This window comes from Pongo pygmaeus, chromosome 17 (genome assembly GCF_028885625.2).
Source record: "Pongo pygmaeus isolate AG05252 chromosome 17, NHGRI_mPonPyg2-v2.0_pri, whole genome shotgun sequence".
In the NCBI taxonomy this organism is placed as follows: domain Eukaryota; kingdom Metazoa; phylum Chordata; class Mammalia; order Primates; family Hominidae; genus Pongo; species Pongo pygmaeus.
The window spans coordinates 94,358,606-94,383,859 of NC_072390.2; the positions used below are offsets into that span (position 1 = coordinate 94,358,606).

The window sequence follows — 25,254 nt, forward strand, 5'->3', positions numbered from 1 at the left end:
GAATGTTTTTCCATTTCTTTGTGTCCTCTCTTATTTCCTTGAGCAGTGGTTTGTAGTTCTCCTTGAGGAAGTCCTTCACACCCTTATAAGTTGTATTCCTAGTTATTTTATTCTCTCTGTAGCAGTTGTGAATGGAAATTCACTCATGATTTGGCTCTTTGTCTATTATTGGTGTATAGGAATGCCTGTGATTTTTGCACGTTGATTTTGTATCCTGAGACTTTGCTAAGTTGCTTATCAGCTTAAGGAGATTTTGGGTTTTCTAAGTATACAATCATGTAATCCGCAAAGAGAGACAATTTGACTTCCTCTTTCCCTATTTGAATACCCTTTATTTCTTTCTCTTGCCTGATTGCCCTGTCCAGGACTTCCAATACTATGTTGAATAGGAGTGGTGAGAGAGGGCATCCTTGTCTTGTGCTGGTTTTCAAAGGGAATGCTTCCAGCTTTTGCCCATTCAGTATGATATTGGCTGTGGGTTTGTCATAAATAGCCCTTATTATTTTGAGATACATTCCATCAATACCTACTTTATTGAGAGTTTTCAGCATGAAGGGGTGTTGAATTTTATCGAAGGCCTTTTCTGCATCTATTGAGATAATCATGTGGTTTTTGTCATTGGTTCTGTTTATGTGATGGATTACATTTATTGATTTGTGTATGTTGAACCAGCCTTGCATCCCAGGGATGAAGCTGACTTGATCGTGGTGGATAAGCTTTTTGATGTGCTGCTGGATTCGGTTTGCCAGTATTTTATTGAGGATTTTCACATTGATGTTCATCAGGGATATTGGCCTGAAATTTTCTTTTTTTATTGTGTCTCTCCCAGGTTTTGTTATCAGGATGATGCTGGCCTCATAAAATGAGTTAGGGAGGAGTCCCTCTTTTTCTGTTGTTTGGAATAGTTTCAGAAGGAATGGTACCAGTTCCTCTTTGTACTTCTGGTAGAATTTGGCTGTGAATCCAGCTGGTCGTGGGCTTTTTTTGGTTGGTAGGCTATTAATTACTGTCTCAGTTTCAGAACTTGTTATTGGTCTATTCAGGGATTCGACTTCTTCCTGGTTTAGTCTTGGGAGGGTGGATGTGTCCAGGAATTTCTTCTAGGTTTTCTAGTTTATTTGCATAGAGGTGTTTATAGTATTCTCTGATGGTAGTTTGTATTTCTCTGGGATCAGTGGTGATATCACCTTTGTCATTTTTTATTGTGTCTATTTGATTCTTCTCTCTTTACTTCTTTATTAGTCTGGCTAGTGGTCTATCTATTCAGTTAATCTTTTCAAAAAACCAGCTCTTGGATATTCATTATATCCAGCCAAACTAAACTGAAGGAGATAGAGACACGTAAAACCCTTCAAACCCTTTTCTTTGAAGGGTTTTTTGTGTCTCTATCTCCTTCAGTTTAGTTTGGCTGGTTATACAATTCTGGGTTGAAAATTCTTTTCTTTAAGAATGTTGAATATTGGACCTCACTCTCTTCTGGCTTGTAGGCTTTCTGCAGAGAGATCTGCTGTTAGTCTGATGGGCTTCCCTTTGTGGGTAACCTGACCTTTCTCTCTGGCTGCCCTTAACATTTTTTCCTTCATTTCAACCTTGATGAATCTGACGATTATGTGTCTTGGGGTTGCTCTTCTCAAGGAGTATCTTTGTGGTGTTCTCTGTATTTCCTGAATTTGAATGTTGGCCTGTCTTGCTAGGTTGGGGAAGTTCTCCTGGATAATATCTTGCAGAGTGTTTTCCAACTTGGTTCTATTCTCCCCGTCACTTTCAGATACACCAATCAAATGTAGGTTTGGTCTTTTCACATAGTCCCATGTTTCTTGGAGGCTTTGTTCATTCCTTTTCATTCATTTTTCTCTAATCTTGTCTTCACGCTTTATTTCATTGAATTGATCTTCGATCTCTGATATCCTTTCTTCCACTTGGTTTGGCTATTGATACTTGTGTATGCTTCATGAAGTTCTCGTGCTGTGTTTTTCAGCTCCATCAGGTAATTTATGTTCTTCTCTAAACTGGTTATTCTAGTTAGCAATTCCTCTAACTTTTTTTCAAGGTTCTTAGCTTCCTTGCATTGGGTTAGAACATGCTCCTTTAGCTCGGAGGAGTTTGTTATTACCCACCTTCTGAAGTCTACTTTTGTCAATTCATCAAACTCCTTCTCCGTCCAGTTTTGTTCTCTTGCAGGTGAGGAGTTGTGATCCTTTGGAGGAGAAGCAGTGTTCTGGTTTTAGGAATTATCAGCCTTTTTGTGCTGGTTTTTCCTTATCTTCGTGGATTTATCTACCTTTGGTCTTTGATGCTGGTGACCTTCGGATGGAGTTTTTGTGTGGATGTCCTTTTTGTTGATGTTGATGCAATTCCTTTGTTTGTTAGTTTTACTTCTAGCAGTCAGGCCAATCTGTTGCAGGTCTGCTGGAGTTTGCTGGAGATCCACTCTGGATCCTGTTTACCTGGGTTTCACCAGCGGAGGTTGCAGAACAGCAAAGATTGCTGCCTGTTTCTTCCTCTGGAAGCTTCGTCCCAGAGGGGCACCTGTCGGATGCCAGCCAGAGCTCTCCTGTATGAGGTGTCTGTTGACCCCTGCTAGGAGGTGTCTCCCAGTCAGGATACATGGCAGTCAGGGATCCACTTGAGGAGGCAGTCTGTCCCTTAGCAGAGCTCAAGCGCTGTGCTGGGAGATACACAGCTCTCTTCAGAGTTGGCAGTCAGGAACATTTAAGTCTGCTGAGGCTGTGCCCACAGCCTGCCCTTCCCCCAGGTGCTCTGTCCCAGGAAGATGGGAGTTTTATCTATAAGCCCCTGACTGGGGCAGCTGCCTTTCTTTCAGAGATGCCCTTCCCAGAGAGGAGGAATCTAGAGAGGCAGTCTAGCTACAGTGGCTTTGCCAAGGTGTGGTGGGCTCTGCCTAGTTCAAACTTCCCAGCGGCTTTGTTTACACTGCGAGGGGAAAACCACCTACTCAAGCCTCAGTAATGGCAGACGCCCCTTGCCCCACCAAGCTCGGGCATCCCAGGTTGACTTCAGACTGCTGTGCTGGCAGCGAGCATTTCAAGCCAGTGAATCTTAGCTCGCTGGGCTCCGTGGGGGTGGGATCCGCTGAGGTAGACCACTTGGCTCCCTGGCTTCAGCCCCCTTTCCAGAAGAGCGAACAGTTCTGTCTTATTGGCATTCCAGGCGCCACTGGGGTATGAAAAAAGACCTCCTGCAGCTAGCCCGGTGTCTGCCCAAACGGCCACCCAGCTTTGTGCTTGAAATGCAGGGCCCTGGTGGTGTAGGTATCGAAAGGAATCTCCTGGTCTGCGGATTGAGAAGACCATGGGAAGTGCATAGTATCTGGGCCAAAATGCACTGTTCCTCACAGCACAGTCCCTCAGGGCTTCCCTTGGCTAGGGATGGGGAAGTTTGCCTGACTCCTTGCGCTTCCTGGGTGAGGCGACACCCCACTTTGCTTCAGCTTGCCCTCCTTGGGCTGCACCCACTGTCTGACCAGTCCCAGTGAGATGAGCTGGGTACCTCAGTTGGAAATGCAGAAATAACTTGCCTTCTGCCTTGATCTCATTGGGAGCTGCAGACCAGAGTTGTTCCTATTGACCATCTTCTTTTTTTTTTTTTGAGAGGGAGTCTTTCTCTGTTGCTAGGCTGGAGTGCAGTGGCGCCATCTTGGCTCACTGTAACCTCTCCCGGCTTCAAGCGATTCCCCTACCTTAGCCTCCCAAGTAGCTGGGACTACAGGCATGTGCCACCATGCCCGGCTAATTTTTTTTTTGTTTTAGTAGAGACAGGGTTTCACCATGTTGGCCAGGATGGTCTTGATCTCCGGACTTCATGATCCACCCGCCTCGGCCTCCCAAATTGCTGGGATTACAGGTGTGAGCCACTGCGCCTGGCTCAGTTTGTTTTTTTTTTTAGAATATTCATAGATAAGTGTAACTGTCACCAAAGTCAACGTTTGAACGTGTTCATCGTGTCCAAAAGAAACCTCGTACCCTGTTGGGTACCCCGGGTATGAGTACCCCTATCATTTTCCTACCACCCTCCCATCCATTCCACCTATCCCCCAACCTCCATATCTGTAGAATTTTTTCACTGTAGTAAAATATAGGTAACTTAAAAGTTACCATTTTAACTATTTATAACAAGTCACTAATTTCAGAATGGCACACATTTCCCAAAACAGAAATATTAGAACATGACAATTTTGTTATAAACTTAATTCACTTCCCAATTTAAATTTTGGGAAGTGTGTGCTATATAATAGAATAAAAGTTAAAAAAAAAAAAAGTAAGCATATTGTCTTAATTTACCAGAAACAGAATTTTACGTTATGTAGCCTAGATATCCACATTGGCAGTTGAAAACTAAATAGTTATTAGAAAAACAGCTTTCATATGAGCTTTACATCCCTTTGTGAGCTTTGAAAGCCTCCTTGACCATATGAAAATTACATTTTGCTCTTATGTATAAAGAATTGTAGTTATTGTATTTTAAAAGTTCTCAGGTTTTCCTTTAAGTGGAATTATTTTTATTTCATTATAATCATACTATTTTAGGATACAGTATATTTAAAAGATAACGTTGGTTAGTTGTTAAAACTTGTATAAAAATTTTCATGATTGGGCTTATATTTTATAAAAATTTCCAAGGGAAGAATTAGATGTGATTTGAGTATGATGTTAGTCCATTCTTGCATTGCTATAAAGAAATATAATACTTGAGGCTGGGTAATTTACAAAAAAAAAAAAAGAGGTTTAATTGGCTCGTGCTTCTGTAAGCTTTTAAGGAAGCATGGTGCTGGCATCTGCTTCTGGGTGAGGCCTCAGGCAGTATACAATCATGGTGGAAGGTATTGTGGAGAGCCAGCATGTCACATGACAAAAGGGAGCAAGAGAGAGAATGGGAGGTCCCAGACTCTTACAGACAACCAGATCTCACGTGAACTGAGTGAGAACACACTTATCAATCACCATGGGGACTCATGAGAGGACCACCCCCTACCGCATGATTCAGTATCTCCCACTAGGCCCCACCTCTGACATTGGGGATCACATTTCAACATGAAATTTGCAGGGGACACACATCCAAACCATATCATATGGTTAAGGAAGATTAAAAAATTCAGTAGCACGTTGCCTTTATTATCATGGAGGATGAGGATGTTACTGTTTTCGTATGTCATTAAGTAAACAAAATGATGTGTACCACACATAGTAGCTCATAGTTCGCTGGGAATGCAGTTACTTGTTAAGTCTGTTTTCTACAAAGTCATGTGAGATATTGATTTTTCCTTCGCATTGTTAATATCTGGGTGAAAATAAGGTATTTGTTAAATTGGTATTTCCCTTTTTTGTGTTTTAAGTGATAGTGGTGTCATTCAACTTATCTTTGCAGTTGAATGAAGAATAAATGACATTGAGCATTATTGTTTTGTTTATCCATGTCCATTATTAGTTTTTCTTTGCTTTTGCCAGCAGTGTGACTATTGGCCCCGCCCAGAGGCATTTGCAATCTTATAATAGTCAAGTTTTAGCATTGAAAGATGCTAATGTTAAGAACAGATGTCTACTGTCTGATTATTGGGAAAATATTAGTGTTTCTTGGTGGAAGCAACACAATTTTTTTTAATGCTAGATTTCTCATTCTGAGAGTCTATACACAATTTTCTATGAATCATAAAACTTTGATAATTATGATAGTCTAATATTTTACTAGTTGTAAAAATGAAACTTCTTTTGCTGTGATGGTTCACAATTGAGAAGCCTTTTTTTTTTTTTTAAAAGGCATAGTACTCATTCTTAAGACAGCGTTTATCTAATTGTCCAGTTCCAAGATTCATTGGAATCAGAGACATTTTCTTAGGGGGTCTATAAGAATTTCCTTTAAAAGCCATCCGTAGGCTGGGCGCAGTGGCTCACGCCTGTAATCCCGGCACTTTGGGAGTCCAAGGTGGGCGGATCACTTGAGGTCAGGAGTTTGAGACCAGCCTGGCCAAGGTGGTGAAACCCTGTACTAAAAATGTAAAAATTAGCTGGACATAGTGGCAGGTGCCTGTAATCCCAGCTACTCAGGAAGCGGAGGCAGAAGAATTGTTTGAACTTAGGAGGCAGAGGTTGCAGTGAGCTGAGATTGCACCACTGCACTCCAGCCTGGGAGACAGAGCAAGGCTCTATCTCAAAAAAAAAAAAAAAACAGTATAAAATAAAATAATCTCAAGTTTAAAAAATTATTTACACTTACCAGAATAGAAATGTTTTACTTATTTTTTTTTTTTTTTTTAACACCTAATAGTATTAGCATGAAGACAGAGTTGATAATAGGGAACATCACAATTTTAGGTAACTGAAGTATGTATCCTGAGCTAATTGGCTATATAGCTTCAAATTTTTGGGTTCGCATTTATATAACATTGGATATTGTACCATTAACTCTAATTCAGAAGTTTTTCTCAATTTATGTACAGCAGTGTTATTTCTTATTTCAAGAAATTGGTGTTCAGTTTTCTTGTAGAACATTTTAGAAATCATTAGCTCCAAGGTTATTGTATATATGATTCCCATGGGGGGAAATGACATCTCAGCTCAAGGGACTGACTATTTTCATGTTCCTTTTCCTGGGTTTTGCTACTAAAGTCAAGGCATATTTTTCAGGCAGCCATCCCTTTAATTTTATTTATTCATTTATCTGCTGGCTTATTTATTTATTTTAACGTCTTGCCCTTTGTCTTAGTCCATTTTGTGCTGCTCTAACAGGATATCTGAGACTAGATAATTTATAAAGCACAGAAATTTATTTCTCACACTTCTTGAGGCTGGGAAGTCCAAGATCAAGCTATTGACATCTGGTGAGACCTTCTTGGTGTGTCCTCACGTGGGAGAAGATGGGAGGGCAAGAGAGGATGAACGTGGTTTCCTCACATGGCAGAAGAGCAGGAGAGAGCGAACCCATTGCAATACGCCCTCTTTATGATGGCATTAATGCATCATGAGGGAGGAACTATTGTGACCTAAATGCTTCCCATTAGGCACTATCTTCTAAGACTGTTGCATTGAGGATTAAGCTTCCAACACGTGAATTTGGAGGGGACAAAAACATTTCAACCATAGCATCATTTGTCTCCTTTGCTGCTATTGGAGGGAGAGTCCCAATTTCTCATTAGTTTATGCAGCTTGCTGCTTAGTAATGACTTACCAATGACGGTTGAACCTTGTAGTTGTATTTGATGAAGGAAATATGCACATTTCTTTATAGCACTTAGTTTTTTGCTTTGTTAACATGCAGGCAGAGCGGGAGTGTTTATTTTTAAAGAAGCTTTGAGCATTAGACATGTTTTAAATCTATTTCTTCGTTTAATATCAATTGGCTTCTAAGAAGTGTTTCTCATCAAAATGGAAACAATAAGGCTTAGATATTTAAGATAAAATGTAAGTTTTAAGCTAGTTATTGTATTGATTTACTTTTACTTAGATACGTGTAACTTATGTGCCTTCCAGTACTTGAGAGTTCCTAATTTTTTTTTTGAAACCTTTGGCTGCAGTTCAGATAGCTGTGCTTGTTTCTTAGCATGGCAGTGCTCTTGGGTTTGGTATCATCCATTCTGTCATCTTTGTTCATAATTGTTTTTACTCATTTTAAAAATATGTTTCCAGAATTATAGTTAATTGCTGGAAACGTTGATTTTTCTTGAGTGACAAACCAATTAAGTGTGTATGACACCAGGCAACAAAGACACTTAAGATTCTGCGCTTTTCCTGTCTCTGAAAAAAATCCATTATTCATCATCTTATTGTTTTTAAATACTGAGGTAAAATTTTCAATACAATAGGAAAATTGCCTTGGAAATGGAATAAATTGCTTTCCAGTTCAAAGGCTCCATTTCTGGAGTTGAGGTTACAAAACATGATGTTGCTTATATTCCTTATCTTTCAGAACTCGTTGTGCTGCGTTTCCCGCGTTAAACTTGATAAGATTGTGACTTTTACTAAAATAAGACGTAACTGTTGAATAACTTAATAAAAAAGACCAAAAGTCTCGTTTTGTGTATTATATTACAATATATTTATGTGGTGGTTTGAATTTATTCACATTTTGTATAAATACTCATTTTCTAGTTGACTGTTTTAAAAGAAGCGATCTCATACAGAGAAGAAAAAAATGACATTTTAAGGGAAAATATTATTAATGTTTTAGTCTGTTACTTCATAGATCATGTAATTTTTTGCCTAAATTATAATGAAACTTGTATGTTGTGAGGTTGTTCTGTGATGCTGTCGATAGTGGTTGGAGTTGTGTATAAAAGATTATCTGGAGACACTAAAGCAAGTAACATTTTGATTGGTAGAGTAGGGTGTTTAAACGAGGGGTGAAAAGAAGTGACTGCCATTTCTCCTAACACATTTACTTTCAACAAAGGTCTTCTTTGTGATGATTTTTAGTGACAATATTCTTTTCCATGGTATATTTCACCAATTATTTATTCGTGGATACTATGCTTTTTGCCATGTTTCCTTTGGTCTTTTTCAACATCACAGCACAGTGATGGTTATCTTTGTAGAGAAATCTTGAACACATTTTAAATTTCCATGGGATAATGATAAACCATGGTTAAAGTTTATTTACATTACAGAAATAAAAAGCTTTCAGTGCATCTTCACAAATTGTTCTCCACTCTTACCAGTGATTAAGAGTGCCTGTTTATCCAAGACTGTTGGCCATATTGAATGTTAAGAATTCTTTTTTACATTCGATAAGCAAGACATGGTCTCTTCTTGTTTGAATATGCATATTTGAAAAGTCCTTTGTGATGGCATAAGAATGATGCAGTGGACTTTGGGGATGCAGGGGGAGAGGCTGGGAAAGGGGTGAGGGATAAAACACTACAAATTGGATTCATTGTATACTGCTCGGGAGATGGGTGCAGCACAATCTCACAAATCACCACTAAAGAACTTATGTAACTAAATACCACCTGTTCCCCAAAAACCTATGGAAATAAAAAATTATAAAAAAAAAAGTCCTTTGTGAAAACAAAAATTATTCCAGGTTTAAAACCTTCCAATAGCCTTCCATTACACTTAAAATTAAACCCCTTCCTGATGCTTGGTCTGCACTGTGTCCCTTGTTCCTGCCCATCTCTTCGGCTGCTTCTGGTGTCCTGCTCCCCTTGGCCCACTGTGCACGTGCCCAGCTGGCTTTGTGTTGTGGCTGTCTTCAAGGTCTCTGTGCTAGTTGGCCAGTCTTTTTAGGCCTTCAGAGATTGGCTGCTTTTCCTCCAGATGTCACTACTTGGGGCCTAGCATCTTGGGTGATCTAAAGAAGACCTCTCCCTCACTTCCAGTCTTATGAAAAAAAATTATTGTTAATTATTCATTATTATGGATACATAATGGTTATACACATTTATGGGATACATATGATGTTTTGATACATGCATACAATGCGTAATGATGGAATTGGGTAATTGGGATATCCGTCACATCCAGCATTTATCATTTCTTTGTGTTAGGAACTTTCCAATTTTATTCTTTTAGTTATTTGAAATACACAATAAATTACTCTTAATTATAGTTGCCTTGTTGTGCTTCTGAACACTGGATCTTATTCTTTGTATCTAACTGTATTTTTATACCCATTACCCACCCCTTCTTTGTCCCCCACTCTCCACTACCCTTCCCAGTCTCTGATAAGCATCATTCTACTCTCTATCTCGATGAGTCCAACTCTTCTTTAAGCTCCCACATGTGAAAGAGAACATGTGATATTTATCTTTCTGTACTTGGCTTATTTTACTTAAAATAATGTCCTCTTGTTCCATCAATGTTGATGTAAATGACTGGATCTCATTCTTTTTTACTGTTGAATAGTACTCCATTGTGTATATGTACCACATTTTCTTTATCCATTCATCTGTTGATGGACACTTAGATTACTTCCAAATTTTAACTGTTGTAAACAATGCTGCAACAAACATAGGAATGCAGGTATCTCTTTGATAACACTGATTTCCTTTATTTTTGGTATATACCCAGCAGTGGGATTGTTCGATCATATAGTAGCTCAATTTTTAGTTTTTTTAGGAACTTCCAAACTGTTCTGCATAGTGATTGTACTAATTTACATTCCCACCAACAGTGTACAAGGGTTCGCTTTTCTCTACATCCTTGCCAGCATTTGTTACTGGTTGTCCTTTGGATATAAGCCATTTTAACTTGGGTGAGATGATCTCTGTTTGTAGTTTTGATTTGCATTTCTCTGATGATCAGCGATGTCGAACACCTTTTCATATGCCTGTTTGTGATTTGTATGTCTTCTTTTGAGAAATGTCTATTCGGATCTTTTGCCCATTTTTGATTAGATTATTAGAATTTTCTAGAGTTGTTTGAGCTCCTTATAAATTCTGATTATTAATCCCTTGTCAAAGGGGTAGTTGGCAAATAGGCAAATATTTTCCCCCATTCTGTGGGTTGTCTCTTCACTTTGTTGATTTTATCCTTTGTTCTGCAGAAACTTTTTAACTTGATGCTATCTCGTTTGTCCATGTTTGCTTTAGTTGCCTGTGCTTGAGGGGTATTGTCCAGGCCATTGTCCTGGAGATTTCTCCCAATATTTTCTTGTAATAGTTTCATAGTTTGAGGTCTTAGATTTAAGCCTTTAATGTGTTTTAATTTGATTTTTGTAGACAGTGAGAGATAGGGGTCTATTTTCATTCTTCTGCTTATGGATATCCAGTTTTCCCAGCACCATTTATTGAAAAGACTGTCTTTTCCCCAGTGTATGTTCTTGGCACCTTTGTCAAAAACAAGTTCACCATAGATGTGTGGATTTGTTTCTGGGTTCTCTATTCTGGTCCATTGGTCTATGTGTCTGTTTTTATGCCAGTAACTTGCTGTTTTGGTTACTATAGCTCTGCGGTATAATTTGAAGTTAGGTAATGTCATTCCTCCAGTTTTGTTCTTTTTGCTTAGGATAGCTGTAACTATCCTGGGTCTTTTGTAGTTTCATATAAATTTTCAGATTGTTTTTTCTATTTCTGTGAAGAATGTCATTGGTATTTTGATAGGGATTGCATTGAATCTGTAGATTGCTTTGGGTAGTATGGACATTTTAACAATATTGATTTTTTCAATCCATGTACATGGAATATTTTTTCATTTTTTGGTGTCCTCTTCAATTGCCTTCATCAGTGTTTTATAGTTTTCATCATAGAGATCTTTCACTTCTTTGGTGAAGTTAATTCCTAGGTATTTAATTTTATGTGTGGCTATTGTAAATGGGATTACTTTTAAAATTTCTTTTTCGCAGTGTTTACTGTTGGCATATAGAAATGCTACTGATTTTTGTATGTTGATTTTGTATCCTGCAACTACTGAATTGATCAGTTCTAATAGTTTTCTTGTGGAATCTTTAGGTTTTTGCAAATATAAGTTCGTATCATCAGCAAACAAAGATAATTTGATTATTTCCTTTGCAATTTGGATTCCCCCTATATGTTTGTCTTGTCCGATAGCTCTGGCTAGGACTTCCAGTACTATGTCGAGTAACAGTGGTGACAGTGGGCTGAGAGTTTTGAAGTCTTCAGTTGCTATTGTGGATTTGTCTATTTTTCCTTCCACTTGTATCGGTTTTGCTGTATGTGTTTTGAAGCTCTGGTGATAGGTGCATACATATTTAGGACTTTTAGATCTTAGTGGTGATTTGATCCTTTTATTATTGTGTTATGTCCCTCTATGCTAGGCAGTTCTTTTTTTGATGTCTTTGTCTTATATTAATATAGCTACTTGGCTTTCTTTTGACTAGTGTTTGCATTATATACAGTCATGTGTTGTTGAAGGATGGGGATGTGATGTTCTGAGAAATGTTATATACCATTAATACTTAAAATACTTCCTGTAGATACTGAGTTTTGTACTCCAGAAATGTGTTTGGCAGTTTCATTGTTGTGCAACCATCCTAGAGTGTACTCACACAGACCAAGATGATAGCGACTACTACACATTTAGCCTATATGGTATAGCCTGTTGCTCCTAGGTTACAAACCTGTGCAGCATGTTACTGTACTGAATACAGCAGGCAAATGTGACACAATTGTGTATCTGTGTATCTAAGCATACTGAACATAGTAAAATACAGTATAAAACATAAAAAATCATACACCTGTACAGGACACTTAGTGTGTAAATTAATCTTTAGCTTACTGGAACTTTTTTACTTTATAATTTTTTTAATTTTTAAAAACATTGACTTTTTTGTAATAACGCTTAGGTTAAAACATGAAGATATTGTTGCACAAAAATATTTTCTTTTTTTATATTCTAATTCTGTATGCTTTTTTTCTTTTTTAAAAAAATGTATTTATTTTTACTTAAACCTTTTTTTTTTTTGGTTAAAAACTGAGACAAAAACACACATATTAGTCTAGGCCTATACAGGGTCAGGATCATCAATATCACTATCTTCCACCTCCACATTACGTCACTGGGAAGGCAGTAACACACGGAGCTGTCATCTCCTGTGTTAACAATGTCTTCTGCTGGGATACCTCCTGAAGGACCTGTCTGAGGCTGTTTTACAGTTAGCTTTTTAAAAAATAAATAGAAAAGGTCTGATCTAAAATAATGATGGTACAGTATAGTAAATACATAAACCAATAGCATAGTCATTATTTATGATTGTCAGGTATTAGGTACTGTACATAAGTGTATATGCTCGACTTCTATATGAATGACTGGTAGCACAGTAGATTTGGTTTACACCAGCATCACCACAAATATGTGAGTAATGCATTGTACTATGAACGTTATTATGGCTGTGACGTCACTAGGTGTTAGGAATTTTTCAGCTTCCTTATTATGGGACCACTGTTTCATATGCAATCCATTATTGACTGGTATGTAATTATGCAGCGATTAACTTTATTTTTCCATTTTTTTTTACTTTTAATCTTTTAATATTAAATACCATTGTATTTAAAGTACTTCTTTAGGTAGTGATTTTTGCACTTCAGGGGATGTTTGGCAATGTCTGGAAACATTTTTGATAGCCACAACAAGGGATGAGTGTGGTCCCTGCTACTAGCATCTAGTGCATAGAGGCTGGGGACACTGTGGAATAAATATGTGCATAGGACAGCTTCACCCCAACAGAATTCTGTGGCCCAAAATGTTAATGTGTCTCTGTTGGGAAATCCCACTCTAAGGCTGATGATATATATGGCTAACTTTTCACTGTCCACTTAAGGTTAGTATTTTACCACCTCATGTAAACTATAGAGTCACCTACTCTTCCCTGTTAGGCTTCTTATATGTATTCACATCTGTTTATGTTGAAAATTTAATCTGACAGTTTAATACGTTTTATTTTTAATAGTCATACATATTTTAAAGAACTTTCTGTTACTCTTCCTTCATTCTAGAAGTTCCATGTTTCCTTCTGGTATCATTTTCTCCATCGTGAGTCTTTCTTTAGCATTCTTTCAGGACAGATCTGTTGACAGATTCTCTTAGTTTTCTTTCATCTGAGAATATCTTTGTTTTGCCTTCATTCTTGAAGGACATTGTTGCTGGATGTAGATTTCTGGTTTCACAGTTCTTTTCTTTTAGCACTTCAAACATCAAGTTCCACTGTGCTTTGGCCTCCATTTTTCTTCATGAGAAATCTACAGGCATTTGAATCAATGTTCCTCTGTATGTAATGAGTTGTGTTTCTCTGGCTGCTTTCAAGATTTTTTCCTTCATCTTTGCTTCTAGTAGTTTGATTATGATGTATCTTTATGTAGGTATCTTTGACTTTATCCTGTTTTAAGTTTGCTTTTTTAATTAGTAAATTTCAACAAATTTGGGGAGCTTTTGTCCATTTTTTTCTTCACATATTTTTCTGCCTCAATCTTTTCTGGTATTCTAATGACATGCATGTTAGACCTTTTCATATATAAATATAGAGAAATAGTGTGTATGCATGGGTGCGTGTGCACACACCCCCTCCCCCATCTGCTTAGAATTTCTGTCTACCCTAGGATGCTTGTAGAGTATTTTAAAAAAAAGAAAAAAAGAACTTCTGTTTTTCTATTCACTTCAAGACTGTTCAACTTTATCTCATGGAGCGTGGATATAATGGCTGTTTTAAAATTTCAATATGTTTTTCATACTGCAATTAGCATTTGTTGGTTGTTCTTTCTCTTGACTATTGGCCTTATTTCCCTGTTACTTTGTATGTTGAGTAAGTTTGGCTTGTATCCTGGACATTTTGACTATTGTGTTGTGGGACTCTGGGTCTCATAATCCTTTGAAGAATGTTTTGTTTTAGCAGTGCATTGACCTGGGTAGGTTGAGACCCCCAGTTCTGTTTCACCACCAGTGGGTGGTGGTTGTGATGTCAGTTCAGTTGCAAAGCCTTGGCTGTGCCATCTGCTCCCCGCCAGTGCTTGTCAGGGCCTGTTGTGTAGGACCTGAGTAGTTCCCAAAGCCTGTCCTGTGCTTATTTGGGTTTGGGCACATTTTTGCAGCTCGGGGGTGAGCCTGGGACTTCTGTTGATTCATATACAGAATTAGGGCATCCCTCGTCCAGCTTTCTCCACTGTCTGGTTTATCCCATGTCTCCAATTTCCAGGGTTGTTTTTTCTCAGCTTTATGCTTTCTGAAAGTCAGGGTTTTCTCTCAGAGTTTTAGCTGTTCGTGTTGTTGTGAAGGTCCACCTGACTGGGACAGTTCTCAGGGAAAAGTTGTGTGAAAAGAGAGAACTACCAGGGACGTCCACATCCTGTTTGGACTCCAGGAGCCCATCTTCCTGTTTCCCTTGCTCTCATAGAAGGTGACTACAGTGTAGCCCTAATAGGGCTAAGAGAAACAAAAAGGAAAAAAGAAAAAAACTTTCTGCTTTGCAAGAGACCCCTTTGCTGGGGCTGTGGCTAGAAAGGGTGGGTTTCTTCTGGAGTTTGGAGTTTGCACTCTGCATATTGTGTGCAGTGCAGATAGAGTCTTCACTTTGACAAGAACTCTGCATTGGACTTCAAGAGCCTGTTTTAGATACCTGGAGCTAAGCTGCCCTTGTCTTGAAACTGTGCATGTCAGCCCCATCAACTGGAGGTCTGAAAGGAGGAAGAATTACTAGGAATGAAAATATGCCAGGTCGTGATCAGAAATATGATTCCATCGTACACAACATGTACACTTGGCCACTGCATACGCGTACCTTCACATCACCCATGGCTTTTGGCCTCTGGGTACTTAAAACGTGCTGTTTCTCTTTGAGTTTGCTAGGCAGTGAGGACTGCATGACTGGGTTCCTGAGACTCCCTGTATTCTCTTGAGAAAAGAAAAGTCTTCCACAATACTGACCTATCTCTAAATAGCACTTTAGCAGAATGTGCTATAATTGCCTGCTTATGTGTTTGATTCCTATTTTTTGTTTCTGAAGAACTCTTAATTTCCACTTATTGCTCCTTTCCTTCCCCTCACCAACAAGCCTTTCAAGAGATGCATCCTTCTTCCCATGTGGACTTCTGCCCCCAACATTAATGCCTTACTAACCAAGCTTTTTGCCTTGGCCCTATGCACCTTCCTGTAGGTCCCCCAGTAACCAGTGCTGTGATCACAGACCTATTGCCCTTAGACTCTTTCTGGGTATAATTTTTATCCATGGTCTGCCGTTGCCAGGGCCCCCAGTCCTGTTTTCCCCCTAAGCTGCCTGGCTGTGATCCAGACTGGACTCTGGACCTGGCTTTGTTGGTTTGGAATACTTACTTTTCTCCTTATATGTCAATTAAGGATGGTACTATCTCTGTCCCTTATTTATGTTTTAATAGTGGGTTTTGGTTAGTTTTAGCTGTCTTCTATATGGAATTTAGAGAATGTTAAAAAAGATTTCAATATAAATGACTGCCTTTATCCCAGAGGAACCCACGAGTCTGCTTTCTCAGTTTTTACCTTGAGACAATGCCTCCACAAATACTTGATGCAAAATTCAGTAAGACAGCACTTGTTGAATCACCGTTATAGTTTCTGACAAATTGTTCTCAAAAAGGTAAGTTTTTATTTTTTAAAGATAAATTACATTTGTGATTGAGGAAGGATAAAAGGAACAGTTTTGATGATAGGCTGCCTGTTTCTTGGAATCAAGAGGATTGTTGAGCTTTAAAAGGTCTGCTGGTTGTTGAGATTTTTTCATTGAATAGCACGTTTTAGTGAAGAGAATAACAGAGTAAATGGGACATAGCATCATTCCCCAAAGATATAAACTCTGTCAGCAAACCAAGGGATGATGTTGATACCTTTCAGATACAGACAGCTACATGCTGTCGAAAGTCACTTCTAGAATGTTGGTTGATGACTTAAAGTTGTGTAACGTAGAGTGTTTAGATGTTACTTGGAGTGAACATTCTTTGCTATAGTCATGTTTCAGAAGATTGGTTTTTTCTGACTGGATTAAGTGCAGTGAGGAGCTGTTGAGCAGCATCGGTTGTGCTGTCAGGCTGGCCATCCGCACCACAGATGCCTCCAGGATTATGCTCACAGCACGGTTAACAGAGACTTCTTCAGTTAGCACAGGCCTCGTTGGGCAGCTTTTTTACCTTAGCTAACTTATTCCTTTGCAAAAGAAAGCAGCCTCTGCAGTCTTATTTATAATGCTTTCCCTCAGCTGAAGACAGCCTAATTTGAGGAAATATTGTCCCTAAATGAAACACACTGTAAAGAAGACTGCTTGGCCTGTCTCAGCACTCCATTTTTACCCTAACTAGGTACCAGCTGGAGGATGAGTCTGCGCATTTGGATGAAATGCCACTAATGATGTCTGAAGAAGGCTTTGAGAATGAGGAAAGTGATTACCACACCTTACCACGAGCCAGGATAATGCAGAGGAAAAGAGGACTGGAGTGGTTTGTCTGTGATGGCTGGAAGTTCCTCTGTACCAGGTTTGTTATCCATTGCTGCCTAATTTCCTTATATGCTGAGGTTCCTTATAAGCTTAGCTTCGAATATACTTATTAGCTTTATTAATATAAAAACTCAAGGAGATATTCCTTAAATGATATCATGGAGATTATCAGTACATTAATCAAAGCCAAACAATGCTAATATGAAAAGAAAGGAGAGCCAAATTATTATCTTACGAGAAGTTTTAATGGTTAAAAGCTGGAGGCCGGGTGTGGTAGCTCATGCCTGTAATCCCAGCACTTCGGGAGGCTAAGGCGGGCAGATCACTTTGAGCTCAGGAGTTCGAGACCAGCCTGGACAACATGGTGAAACCCCATTTCTACTAAAAATACAAAAATTAGCTGGGTGAGATTGTGAGCTCCTGTAATCCCAGCTACTAGGGAGCCTGAGGCAGGAGAATCACTTGAACCTGGGAGGTGGAGGTTACAGTGAGCCGAGATCGCGCCACTGCACTCCATCCTGGGCAATGGAGTGAGACTCTGTCTCAAAAAAAAAAAAAGCTAGAGAAAATTAGCGACTTTATAGCTAATGCATGATAGAATTAATAATGGTTGCTCTATCAACATTTATAAATGGTTTTTCTTTTTCTTCCCAAAAGTTAGAATACGGGCCTATATTCCTCTGGTATATCTTTTACTCAGATTCACCTATATTTTTCCCCACATTTTGCTACATTTATTTTATTATTCTTTTTATATCTTATTATTTTTCTGAGTCATTTCGGACTAGGTTGATTACTTCATTCCTCTTCTTAATTCTTCAGTGTGTATTTTCTAAGAAATAGGTATTTTCTTATATAACCTCAGTACAGTTATCAAATTCAGGACATTTAACATTGATACAATGCTTTGTATCTACTTTAAGTTTATATTTCAAAGTTGTCTATCATCCCAGTAATGTCCTTTGTAGCCTTATTTTCTCTAGTACTGGGTATGGTCACATGTCACATTTAGGTGGCATGCTTTTTTAGTGTCTTTTAATCTGGAGTAGTAGTTTAGTGTTTATCTTTCATTCCATTGACATTTTTGAAGAATGAAGATCAGTTGAATGTGAAACATTCTGTTTTGTTTGTGTTTCCTTGCAGTTAAACTCAGCTTAAGCACCCTCTGTGGAATACTGTGTAAGTGATGCTGTGGCCTTCTCAGGGTGTTTGATTCCTGTTTGATTGATTTCTGGTCTTCCCTTTATTTTCTCTCTTATTTTGTTTGACTTTAACTTGCTTTTCTTTTTCTAGCTTCATAAGATGAATGCTCAGGTCTCCAATATTCTTCCTTTTTCCTTTCTAAAAATAGGTGCATTTAAGTTTTGACAGGTATTATCATTAAGTTCAAAATCTTTTTCTTTTTTCTTTCTTTTCTTTTCTTGAGACGGAGTCTTGCTCTGTTGCCAGGCTGGAGTGCAGTGGTATGATGTTGGCTCACCTCAACCTCTGCCTTCTGGGTTCAAGTGATTCTCCTTCCTCAGCCTCCTGAGTAGCTGGGACTACAGATGTGCACCAGCATCCCCGGCTAATTTTTGTATTTTTAGTAGAGATGGGGTTTCGCCAGGTTGGCAGGCTGGTCTCAAACTCCTGACCTCAAGTGATCTACCTGCCTTGGCCTCCCTTAGTGTTGGAATTATAGGCGTGAGCCACTGTCCCTGGGCCTAAATATTTTCTAATTTCCATTGTCATTTCTACTCTAAATCCATGTTTGATTTAGAACTATGTTGCTTGATTTCCAAAGTTAGAGATTTTTTTCTAGTTAACTTTTTATAATTATTATCATTTTAAATAGAGACCAGGTCTTGCTATGTTGCCCAGGCTGATCTTGAACTCCTGAGCTTAAGTGATCCACCTCAGCCTCCCAGAGTGCTAGGATTACAGGCATGAATCACCATGCCCAACCTGTTTTTTGCAGTTATTTTTTTGTAATTGATTTGTATCTGAATTTCATGAGGCCATTGAATATACTTATAATTTTAAAAAATGGGCCAGGTGCAGTGGCTCACGCCTGTAATCCCAGCACTTTGGGAGGCTGAGGCAGGCAGATCACGAGGTCAAGAGATTGAGACCATCCTGGCCAACATGGTGAAACCCTGTCTCTACTAAAAGTACAAAAATTAGCTGGGTGTGGTGGCGGGCACCTGTAGTCCCAGCTACGCGGGAGGCTGAGGCACAGGAGAATCACTTGAACCCAGGAGGCAGAGGTTGCAGTGAGCCGAGATCATGCCACTGCACTCCAGTCTGGCAACAGAATGAGACTCTGTCTCAAAAAATAAAATAAAAATTTCAGTGTTTGTAATGTGTTGAGACTCGCTTTATGGTTCATCATATAGACAACTTGTAGCAAATTTTCTTTGTGTATTTGAAAATAATTTGTATTTTTCAGTTGTTAAGTGCACTGCTCTGTATGTCAATGAAGTCATAGTTGTTGGTTGTCTCGTTCAAATCTGTGTTGCTGTTCATGGTTTGCTTGTTCGTCAGTTACTGAGAGACTTCATGAGTTTCTAAACATCATTGTGGATGTGTCTATTTCTTTTGGTTAATTTTGGAGTGTGTTATTAGATGATGGACATTTAGGATTATTAACCTTTTCAATTGGCCTTTTATTGTCTTTAATTGCTCCTCTTTTATCTTTAAATATACTTTGTGAAGACTTGTCTAATTTCAATAAAACTATACCAGCTATTTTGATTAATGTTTGCATGGTATATATTGTCATTCTTTTACTTTTTAAAAAAATTTTTTAAAATTTTGAATTTGGAAATAACTAGAGAGTTACAGGAATTGCAAAAATAGTATAGAGGGGTCCTGTATTAGTTCATTTTCACACTGCTAATGAAGACATACCCGAGACTGGGCAATTTACAAAAGAAAGAGGTTCAGTTAGACTCACAGTTCCATATGGTTGGGGAGGCCTCACAATTATGGCGGAAGGCAAGGAGGAACAAGTCACATCTTACATGGATGGCAGCAGGCAAAGAGAGCTTGTGCAGAAAAACTCCTGTTTTTAAAATCATCAGATCTTGTGAGACTCATTCACTATCAGAACAGCCCAGGAAAGACCCACCCCCATAACTCAATCACCTCCCACCGGGTTCCTCCCACAACACATAGGAATTGTGGGAGTTAAATGCAAGATGAGATTTGGGTGGGGACACAGTCAAACCATATCAGGTTTCTTGTAGTTTTGACCCAGTTTACCCCAGTTGTTACATCTTATATAACTATAATATGAAACCAGGACACTTACCTTGGCACAGTGTGTGTGCGCGGTTCTCTGTGATTTCATCAGGTGTTGATCTTGTAATCACCACTGCAGCCAAGATGCAGAACCATTCCAACCCCACAGGGAGCTTCCCATGCCACGGCCACTCCTGTCCCTCTGACCCCTGGCCTTGGAAACCACTCATCAGTTCACCATCTCGTTTTAATATCAAGAATGTTATATAACTGAAATTACTCAGTATGTGATACTTAAATTTTTTTCTTTTTTTTTTTTTCCATATTGTAGTGATATCTGTATTATGTGATTTGTTTTTTGAGGTTGGCCTATTTCATTCAACATAATGCCGTGAGAGCCATCCAAGCTGTTGTGTAGGTTGTGTCAAGTTTTTGGATATTAGAAATAAGGTTGCCATGAACAATTGTGTACGTTTGTGTGTGTGTGGATGTGTGTGGACATAAGTTTTCATTTCTCTGGAATAAATGTCCAGAAACTTCATTGCTGGGTTGTATGGTAAGTGTATATTTCGCTTTATAAGAAACGGCCAAAATATTTCCCAGAGTGGCTGTACCATTTTACATTTGCACTAGCAGTGTTTGAGAGATCCAGTTTATTTTCGTCCGTGCCAACATTGGGTGTTGTCACTGTTTTTGATTGTAGCTGTTCTAGTGGATGTGGAGTGATGGTTCATTGTGTTTTTCATTCCCATTTTCTTAATGCTAGTGAGGTTGGACATCTTTTTGCCATTTGTGTACTCTCATAAGTAAATGTTTTTCCATCTTTAATTTCTACTTGTATTGTTTATTATTTTTTTCTTGTTGAATTTGGAGAGTTCTTTACATATTCTAACTATGGGTCCTCTGTCAGATATGTAGTTGGACATATTTTCTTTCTTTCCTTTTTTTTTTTTTCGTTTTTTTGAGATGGAGTCTCGCTCTGTCACCCAAGCTGGAGTGCAGTGGCTCGATCTTGGTTCACTGCAACTTCCGCCTCCTGGGTCCAAGCCATTCTTCTGCCTCAGCCTCTCGAGTAGCTGGGACTACAGGTGCCCACCACCATGCCTGGCTAAGTTCTTTTCTGGGTATTTTAGTAGCGACAAGGTTTCACCATGTTGCCAGTCTGTATCTTGTCTTTCCATCCGTTGAGATTCAGAGAGACTTCACTGGATCCAGTGTTTTTAATTTTGATGAGGTCTAAATTATTGCTTTTTTTACTTTTGTGAATTGTGCTTTTGGTATCACATCTAAGAATTTCACAGAACTCTTTGTTGAAGATTTTCTTGTATGCATTTTATAGCTTTACATTTGAATATTAAAAAAAAAAATTTTGGTAAGGTGAGAGGTTTAGGTTGAAGTTCATTTTTTAGCCAGTGTGTATCCAGATGTTCTAATACCACTTGATTGTACATGAGCGGAGCAGTCTGTGGTCTTGGTTCTGTTCTCTTCTCCATCTCATCAGTGTGTCAGTTCCTGCCAGTACCACACAGTGTGCTGTACTGTGGCTTTATAGAAAGTCTTAACATGGGTAGGCTAATTCTTCTTACTTTTTTCAGAAATCTTTAAGTTATTCTAGTTCCTTTGCCTTCCCTTAGAAATTTTAGAATAATCTTGTTCATATCTACAAAATCCTTACTAGGATTTTGATAGGACTTGTGTTGAACCTATATATTATATTAGTTTGGGGGGGGATTGACATGTTTCCTATGTTGAGTCTTCTAGATCATGAACATGGTACCTTTTGCTCCGTTTTATTTGGAGATAATTTGATCTCTTTCACTGGCGTTTTGTAGTTTTCAGCATGCAAACATTAGATTTACTCTTAAGTATTTAACTTTTTTGGAGTGATTGTAAATGGTTTGGTATTAAATTTTGGATTCCACATTTTCATTGCTACTGTGTAGAAATACAGTTGAGTTTGTATATTAGATCCTTTATCCTATAACCTTGCTGTACTCACTGGTGCTAAGAGTGGTTTTGTAGATTGCTTGTAATCTATAAAGACAGTCATGCCATCTGCAGATAGCAGTGGTATTACTTCTTCCATTATGGTCTGTGTGCTTTGCCTTGTGGAGGTGGCTAGAACATACAGCATTGTGCAGTGGCGAGAAGGGTCACCGTGACCTTGTTCTTCCCAGGTGGGAGCTGACAGTATTGCAGCATTAAGCAGATATGGACTGTGGGTTTTTTAAAGATATTGCTTAACTAAACCAAATAACTATTTGTAGTTTTTTGTTTTTTTTTTTTTAAAGAAATCTATCTTGTATTAAGAAACAAAACAAAGCATTGACAGGAGAAGTGGTCTAATACATAGTTTTGTCAGACCCAGAAACAGGCTCTGGAGATGTAAGTTGCAGAGTCCTTATCATTGTGGTGATAGTGGAAGCCACACAGAAGGATGATGTTCTTGAAAAGGTTGGGAGACATGTGGTATACCTCTGTGAAGAATAAGGAGGTGACACCTTTGGAAAGAGGATGTATTGGAAAGGAAGAATAGTATCCATCCTTTTTGGCATGAGGAAAACTAGGGGAGGAAGAATGAAATAGTGGTGGTGACTATGACTTCTATTCTCAATTGGGAACATCAGGTCAATTGAGTAAGGATATGATTAGGATTCAGACGAGGGCTGAAAAAAATGGGAAAATTGGGTCACACTTTGGTAGAGATCATCAATAATCAGTAAAGGAAAATCAATAATAATTTGTATTGAACTTGGCATAAATTTATGGTGATGTGTCCATCAGGGAAGAGCCTGGGTGATGACAGAGCTGGCTGAGGAAGTGTGGTGTGGGGAGTTGTGGTGAGGTAGGCCCCCACGACGTTGTGAATTGATGAGTTTGTAGGGGCAGAGAGTTGACTGCTACCAATTTGCTGGCTGTGGGAGTGGCTCAGAAGCAAGTGTTCTGAATTTGTGTGGGGAAAGGCTAAGTGCTTTTCTTCTGTGGTCCGTATGGTCCCTTCTTAAAGAAGGTGGGTGTTCTCACCACTATTTACAGCCAAGAACTGGAAAAGTCCCTTTTGTGACAGGTAAGAGCCAGCTCAGAAATTGAACCAGGTCCCAACCTGGTGACCTAAAGCCCTTCCTTTTTGCACCCTGGACTGGGAATCTTGCTAGGACAAGGAGGCGTGGCCCGAAGAAGACCTGATTTGCCGTCTTTGAAGTGGAATAGCTCTGTGGCAAATGCCTGGTCTCCCCATCCTAGAGGGACATCACCGTGGAGATCATTGGGTTGAGAAGGTTGAGGATCTGTGTCCAGGCTGTTAGGTGGTTTTTAGTGTGTGTGGAAAATCACTGGATATTGGGGGAGACTGCAGGATGTTCATAGAGGAAGTGGGAACTGGGCACTGATGGGTGCAGTGCTGGGGACATGGGCAATGCAGTGTTCATGGTGGGGACTCTTAGCAGACCCTGTGTGTTTTGGGAGTGGTGCTTATTTGGCCATAGCAGTAACAGTGCTATACCAGTACTGTATTAGTCAGGTAGTTAACAAGAATTGTGGACTTGAGAATGTTCTCAGTCTCATCATAGTGTTAAATAGATTATTGAATTAATTTTTCTGGTTTTTCACATGATTTTGTTTTTACCAAGTGAAACATAACAGCCAATTTTTACCAAGTGAAACATAACAGCCAAATTTTAGGTTTTACTTATAATATACTCCTTTTCTTAAGGAAAATATTAAGAATATACTTGAAAATGTAGATGGTAGCAGCAAAAACACCCGTGTTTGCGGGAGTAAAACAGCTTAGTAAAATATCCTAGATTTGTCTAGGAAGTCTTTATCTTTTTTTTTTTCTTTTTGAGACAGACACTCTCTCGCCCAGGCTGGAGTGCAGTGGTGCCATTATGGCCCACAGCAGCCTTGACCTCCAGGGCTCAAGTAATTCTTTCACCACAGCCTCCCAAGTAGCTGGGACTACAGTCATGTGCCACCACACCTGGCTACTTTTTTTATTTTTATAGAGGCAGGGTCTTTCTATGTTGCCCAGGCAGAAAGTCTTTATTTTAATAAATTGTGATCTTGTGGAAAAAGCTAGCTGAGCCATCTTGGCAGGCTGTAATCAGTCTATATGGCACTAAGGAATGTCCTACTGCCATATGGGATGAGAAGCGACCTGAGGTATTGTCATGCTGTTCTTATTCAGGAATTACCTGCTACACTGAGAAATCGTTATGGAAATTAAACCCTGAACCTTAGAGAACCAAACTATACATTTAGCAAGTAGATTGGTCTTCTTTATTTCTTATAAATTTTCAGTTGTGAATGTTTGCTACTTTTTAACTTCCCAAATACCAGGCATTGTAAAATTCACTGTTACTAACATTATTTGGTGGCTCAAGGAATGGATTTATACAGTTAGTTTAACTGCAGGGGGAAAGTGTTCGGAATATTGCAGTACAGGTAGATTGTAACTCTTATTAATGAGTTGTAAATATTTAAGTGTATTTCTATTTGTAGATCCTGTAAGAAGTAAGGATCATTTTTAAATTATTATTAAAAGACTGAGTGAGTAGGCTTTAATTTCTTCATGGCTTGAGACCTGCTTTCTCATTTTTATTTGACAAAAATCCCAACTTGGACACTTTGAAAAAATTGTTCTGGTATCTGTCGTTTAAAACTTGGAATCTTTTTCATGTGAGTGAATACACCTTTCTGTAAGTGGCTGTGAGGCATATTGATAGTTCTCTGATCTGGGTTAACGTCTTTCTCACGAGATTTACATTCACTTGTTATCAAAAATCACTTTGTCCTTAGGAAAGTGGAGCCAGTGAATGGCATTTCCATAAGAGGGGAGGAGAGGTATCAAATGCTGGGATTATTCCAAGTTCTAATGTCCTCAACTAATCGGCAGACGTTGAGGGCACAGAAGCATGGGCGAACGTTCTCATCTTTTAAGAAGACATTAGCATTGTGTTGCTTTTAAATTGGTGACCGTAGGTATCTATTGGATATAATAATTGTCTAATTTTTGGGGGGTGGAGAGAAAGGAGGCTAAAACTGTGGGAATTATTTAACTATGACTAGTTAACATTTTAGAAGATAGGCGCTTGATGTGTTAAAATGCTTTGTTTAATGTTATGATTTGATTATAGAGGCATTTTGTGAAAAGCTACTAATCCTAAAACATTT

At 38.7% G+C, this 25,254-nt stretch overlaps 1 protein-coding gene across 6 annotated transcripts in view; it reads left to right on the forward strand.

Moving 5' to 3' along the window:
- Nucleotides 1–25,254, forward strand: part of ATP9B (ATPase phospholipid transporting 9B (putative)) — a 305,466-nt gene that overhangs the window by 9,714 nt on the left and 270,498 nt on the right. For 4 of the 6 annotated variants that reach the window (XM_054460401.2, XM_054460402.2, XM_054460403.2 and 1 more), the window contains exon 2: nt 16,724–16,897. The exons of the other annotated variants lie outside the window; for them this stretch is intronic. In XM_054460401.2, coding sequence (XP_054316376.1) covers nt 16,724–16,897 — 174 coding nt within the window. The remainder of the gene's footprint in view (nt 1–16,723; nt 16,898–25,254) is intronic. 6 annotated transcript variants of the gene reach the window in all.